The sequence below is a fragment of the Sinocyclocheilus grahami genome, unplaced genomic scaffold, assembly GCF_001515645.1.
Source record: "Sinocyclocheilus grahami isolate Dianchi unplaced genomic scaffold, SAMN03320097.WGS_v1.1 scaffold222.1, whole genome shotgun sequence".
NCBI lineage: Eukaryota > Metazoa > Chordata > Actinopteri > Cypriniformes > Cyprinidae > Sinocyclocheilus > Sinocyclocheilus grahami.
Genome location: NW_015505401.1, coordinates 251,426 through 257,451, shown reverse-complemented (window position 1 = coordinate 257,451; position 6,026 = coordinate 251,426). Strand labels below are relative to the sequence as shown.

Sequence of the window (6,026 nt, the reverse complement as noted above, 5' to 3'; positions counted from 1 at the left end):
TTTTATTCTAGCTTCATGCATTCTTTTTTTAAACACTTGAATGTGGATAACTTCATAAATAAAAAAATTAACAAATAAACAACATTTTGAACAAAAAGCTGAAAAAAGACTATGAATTGGATTCAGAATGATAATCAAAACGTAGATAAAGTCGAGCAACATCCCAAAGCTTGACAGTCATTATTACCTCTTCATTGGTTGACATTTTATTCCATAACGTTACACAGTTTTGTTGTTGTTTTATGTCTAATGATCGTGTTAGATTACATGTGGAAGCATCTGTTGTTTCGGTTTCTTTTTCACTTGTGTTTTTTTTTTATTCTGTACAGAAGATGTGTAATAACGGCCCCTACCATATAACAATGAAAACACGGATTCTAGGAGCACAAGTATAGCTAAAATATATTTAGACTTTTTCTAAGTATAAGTCAAGTATACTTAAATGTCATTTTAAGTATATTTCTGTGAAGTACATAAAGCCCATTTCTGAGAAGGACATAAAAAGTAGACTAAAAGTATACTTTCCTATGTTTAGTTCAAAAGAAGTATACTAATAGCACACTTGAATAAACTTATTTGATACATTAATACAGTCTGAGGCCACACTGAAAATCTGTAATTTCTCATTTTATTTTTAAATGAGAAATGTACCGAGTAATTTAAGTTTTATCACTAACCTGTGGAGTCCATATTTCTGCTTGAAAATGTTACAGATTGAGAATCTTACATTATAAATGTAATTTGTAATACAATTTAAGAGCGAGAGAGAGAGGATGGCAATTATGTGGTTTTAAGACACAGAAGACAGTTTTTAAATGAAATCAAGAAGTTTAATAAAACATTAATCAAAACACATATTAATCATGAATAAGTGCTGCACAAAGAAATACTATGGTACCATGAACTTACCCCTTGGGATAGTTTGCCCAAAAAATAAAAATTCTGTCATCATTTACTCACCCTTAAGTTGTTCCAAACCTGTATATATAACATGAACAGCCATTGAATTACATAGTCAATGGCTTCCATCAACTGTTTGGTTGCCAGCATTCTTCAAAATGTCTTCTTTTGTATGCAACAGAAGAAAGAAACCCATACAGGTTTGGAACAGTTTGAGGGTGAGTAAATGAGGACATAATTTTGAGTCAACTATCCCTTTAAACAGACACACGTGCATTGAACTTAGCTGCACTGAACTTAAGTTTTAAATGAAACTTTCCTTTTCATTCTATTTCAGAACAGAAGACAGAAGAACTATAAGATTATTAGATTAGCTTAGACTTCCCGGCAGTGAGGAAGATGTGGCACATATCTGGCCCAGTATTTAGCAGACTACTCTGATGCTGATTGTCATGATCACCTCCAAAATCTTCACCTATACCGTCTTTAAAAGAGGCCTTTTCAGATGTTACATGACCAGCCGTGAGATTTAGCAGCACAATACAGGTCATTAAGGCAGTAGATTCAAGCCTACTTCAATTAAGAACAAAATATCATCACGTGACAGTTATTTGTCATTCTCATCAATACAAATGAGTACAAATGCACAATAAGCAACCTGCAAAAATAAAAAAAATCCACAGAGAAGAATGTGTGGAAGATGAGCACATTATAGATATCATGTTGTGTCATGACATATCTTCATTCTTACACAGATGCCTGCTTTGTACAATACACATGCATATAGGAGTTTGCATATACAGCACTACTGTATATTTCCAATTTGTCTAATAAATCCTTAGATGGAATTACAAATGTATGTCTTAAACTAGTTACATAATTTGGTGAGTGAATTCATAGACTTGTCTTATTGACTGATTTACTCTATAAACACACTACATGACTATGCAATATTTTTCATGGCAGCAAGTTTTCAAGTTAAAACAGTAAGTCCCGAAAAATACTCTACGCAAATATGTGAAAGCAGACTCGTATAGACACACAAACTCTGTGTTCCGAAATGTCTCTGACCGTGACTGCAATTTATCCTTAGGATTTTTTTATGATCACTTTTCTCTTTCATATCAACCTCTGTCAAAGTGGACCAACAGTTTAAAGGTTTGAAGATAATCGCTAAGCTAGCTAGCAACTTTCCTGAATAAAAACACATCCAGAATAATAATGCACATTATTATTCAATCGTCTGCGTTTACAAACTTGTGTAAAGTATATTTCTGCCGTAACTCTTATAAAGTGATATTTTCAATATTGTCATATAATACTAGTTTTACAGGTAACTACTTGCCTTTTTGATGGCATTTAGACAAAAGACAGAAACTTTCAACTACTTTCACAAGATACTTTTAAATCAAGACATGAGTTACAGTACAACAGCATCTTTCAGATGTGCGTAGCGTTTTAAACATTCACTCTCAAGTTTCACCTGAAGTCTGTAAGTGCTGTTGTTGGTTGTTCCCTGCATTCGGATGGATATATCAATATGTATTATTTTACTAACTCCCGGCAAGCATGACAGGAATTATAAAAGAGTTATTTTAAACTAACCACACTAAGGTCATAAAATGCCTGATACAATGTTGTATTCCTTTACTCTACAAATCTCACAGCCTAAACTCTAAATGATGAAACAGTAGAAAAAGAGCACTGAATTATGCTCTCACCTGAATGGCACACATATATTAGTTTGGCATCGGTTCTGCAAACCTACCAAGAGTGTTTTAAATGCTACGGTTCTGCTAAAAATGATATTTGGCAGCTGCTTTTCCCATATCATCTGTCCAGGTACAGCCTTAGCTGACATGGACCGGTAACAGTCAATGAGGAGCCAATGGGAGGCACGGGTTCCAAAGCATGGATTAGTGTCATGTTAATGGTTTGAATCAAAATGATGAACGGAATCAAGAGTTCACTTCTCTGACCATTCCATTAAACAGAACGTTGACGCACTGAAGAAAGTCCAGCTAAGAGAATAAGAGAGCGAGAGAAGAACAGAAACACTAAAGAGCGGCTGTCTTCAGTAATCTGCTTCCTCCATAACCTCCATGACCACTGTTCTGGGGCCAGTGAGGATGAGGCTGCTGACAGTCCTGTAGTCCAGATTCAGCACATTCATTCCATTAACTGCCACCACAAACTGACACACCTGTAGAGATGAAAATGAGGCAAAACAACAACAGTTTTATGTTAGGTTACACTTGGTACATCCTTTTTGTACTTTGATAAAGACATAAAAGTGCTGAAACACAACATAATGATTATAGAGCATATAAACCACACATATGACGCAATAAACGGATCGTAATTTTTCTCAGTACAGCAACATGGCACAATTACACCTTTCAGGAGAACAGTAAAGGAGTGTTTATTAAAACAGCTCTATTAATTCTACGGTATTTATTCTGCAAATGAATAACGTAATAGCCTTTATGTCCTTCCTGGCAGACCCATAATGGCACTACCATCAGAAATGAGTCATACCATTACCATTATCAGCATCAAATGATAAATAAACAACATGTGAAAGCTTGCCATTATCAGCATGTGTTCAAAACATCTGTTTTGGCACCATTTGTACACTAGGTGCCTATGTAATCTCTGTGCTAAGAGGTACAAATGCTTGGCTCAATTTACATAAATCTTTCTGAGTTATGACAACTTCTAATCAAATTATGTTCAACAAACAGAATCTTAATCATTTATAGCATAAACACCATTTTTTAAGCCGATTAATCTTAAAAATTAAATTGTCCCTACTCCTAGTAGTTTCTATATAATTCACTCGTAAATGGAGTGGTGGGCTGGAACCAACTTATTTATATGACTTCAAAATAACAGCTAGTATAGCACATGCTAAATGTAGCTAATTTTGCATGTCAATTTATTTTCAATGGCATTAAGTGATTGCTCATAAAGCAACAATCAATATAGCCTATACCTTTATGTAGCCTAACCACAAGCTGTACTTTTCAGCACAATGGTAACCACAAAAACTTCACAGAATATAAGAGAAACTATTTTAAATGTCAGACACAACAGAAATAAATACTAACAGTTCTTTCCCTTTTCTAAAATCAGAAAAAGTAATAATTTGTTTTAACTTAAAATAAATTCTGCTTATCCAGTTCTGTGCAAAGCATGCTGAGAACTTAACAAGAGGATTTCATTAAGTTACTACAACTTACAAAAAATTACTTTTAAAAAAAGTATATATAACACTGTAACACTGTCAGCAGAACGCAACAAAATGTTTTAAAAGGTTTAATTCAATCCATAAATTACAATCTCGCAATGTATAATATTATGTAATGTAATGTAATATATGAGATTTATACATCATATACATAAATAAGCTTTACATTGATGTATGGTTTGTTAGGATAGGACAATATTTGGTTGAGATACAACTATTTGAAAATCTGGAGTCTGAGGGTGCAAAAAAATCAAAATATTGAGAAAATCACCTTTAAATTGTCCAAATGAAGTTCTTAGCAATGCATATTACAAATCAAAAATTAAGTTTTAATATATTTACAGTAGGAAATTAACCCAATATCTTCATGGAACATGATCTTTATTTAATATCCTAATGATTTTTGGCATAAAAGGAAAATCTATAATTTTGACCCATACAATGTATTTTTGGCTATTGCTACAAATATACCCCAGCGACTTAAGACTGGTTTTGTGCTCCAGGGTCACATATAATATAACATTCCTCAATTGCAATCTTTTCCTATCCTCGTGTGTGTGTGTGTGTGTGTGTATAGTGCCCTCCATAAGTATTGGGACAGTAATGACAAAATTGCTTTGTTTTCTGTGTAGTTAGGACATCTGCGCATATGATTAAAAGATGAATATGAGACAAAACTACAGAATGTCACATTTTATTATTAGCCGTTTACCAAATAAAAAGGACAGCACTTTTAGAGTTCATCCCACTATTTGATGTGAGCATAAGTATTGGGACAGTTGAACTTAAGGCAAATGTAAAAGATTAAACGCTATTATTTAGTTGCAGATCCCTTGCGTGCAATCACATCAGTGAGTCTGCGACCCATAGACATCACCAGACTCTTGGTCTTATCCTTTGAAATGCTTTTCCCAGCCTTTAATGCAGCCAATTCCAACTGTTGCTTGTTTTGGGGAGTTTCTGCATTTAGTCTCCTCTTTAGCTGGTGAAATTCATGGTCAATCGGATTTAAATCTGGAGATTTGTTTGGGCAATCTAAGACTTTCCATTTCTTTGCCCTGATAAACTCCTTGACTGAACTGGCAGTGTGTTTTGGGTCATTGTCCTGATGCAATATGAAGCGCTTTCTGACGAGTCTGGTGGCATTTTCTTGAATATTGGTAGCCAAGATGGTTTTGTACCCTTCCAAATTCATTCTGCTACTATCATCATACATTAAGTCATCATTAAAGCTGAGAGGGCCTGTTCCAGAGACAGCCATGCATGCCCATGCCATGACATAACCTCCACCATGCTTTACAGCTGAGGCTGTATGTTTAGGATCATTTGCACTTCACTTTTTCTCCACACTTTTGTTCTCCCATCATTTAGATAAAGGTTAATCTTGGTCTCATCTGTCCATAAAACTCTGTTCCAAAAATCTACTGGCTCACCTTTGTGCTTTTTTGCAAACTCTAATCTTGCCTTTCTATTTTTGGTGCTGGCTAGAGGTTTGCATCTTGTTGTGTTGCTGTTTAATTCTGTGTGAAAGTCTCCTTCGGACAATAGATTGTCAGAGCATCACCCCAGCTTTCTGGAGGTTGTTGGTGATTTTACAGACACGTATTTTAGGGTTCACTTTCACAGCTTTTATGATCTGTCTGTCACCAACTGCTGTTGTTTTTCTCAGCCGATCAGATCGTTGTTGGTTGCTGATGTCGCCGGTGGTTTCCAAACTGCTGATTTCTCCATGCCCTTTGTTTTTGCTATAGCTCTAATTGACTTCCTCTTTTCTTTTAGCATTCAAATTGCTTGCTTTTCTCTCAAAGTCAGCTCCCTCGTCTTCATCCTGGTTTGTGCTAATGCAAGACTCAGAATGCAGAAGCAATGGATATAA

At 35.0% G+C, this 6,026-nt stretch overlaps 1 protein-coding gene across 2 annotated transcripts in view; it reads right to left on the bottom strand.

The window, feature by feature from the left end:
* LOC107596624 (DEP domain-containing mTOR-interacting protein-like) overlaps positions 1–6,026 on the bottom strand; it is a 53,796-nt gene that overhangs the window by 11,180 nt on the left and 36,590 nt on the right. The window contains exon 9 of one of the 2 annotated variants that reach the window (XR_001610385.1): positions 1,582–3,103. Coding sequence is in view for 1 of the 2 variants with exons in the window: in XM_016287382.1 (XP_016142868.1) it covers positions 2,975–3,103 (129 nt within the window). In the remaining variant the exon portion in view is untranslated. Of the gene's footprint in view, positions 1–1,103; positions 3,104–6,026 lie in introns of those variants that run through there. The other variant, XM_016287382.1, reaches the window with a different exon arrangement.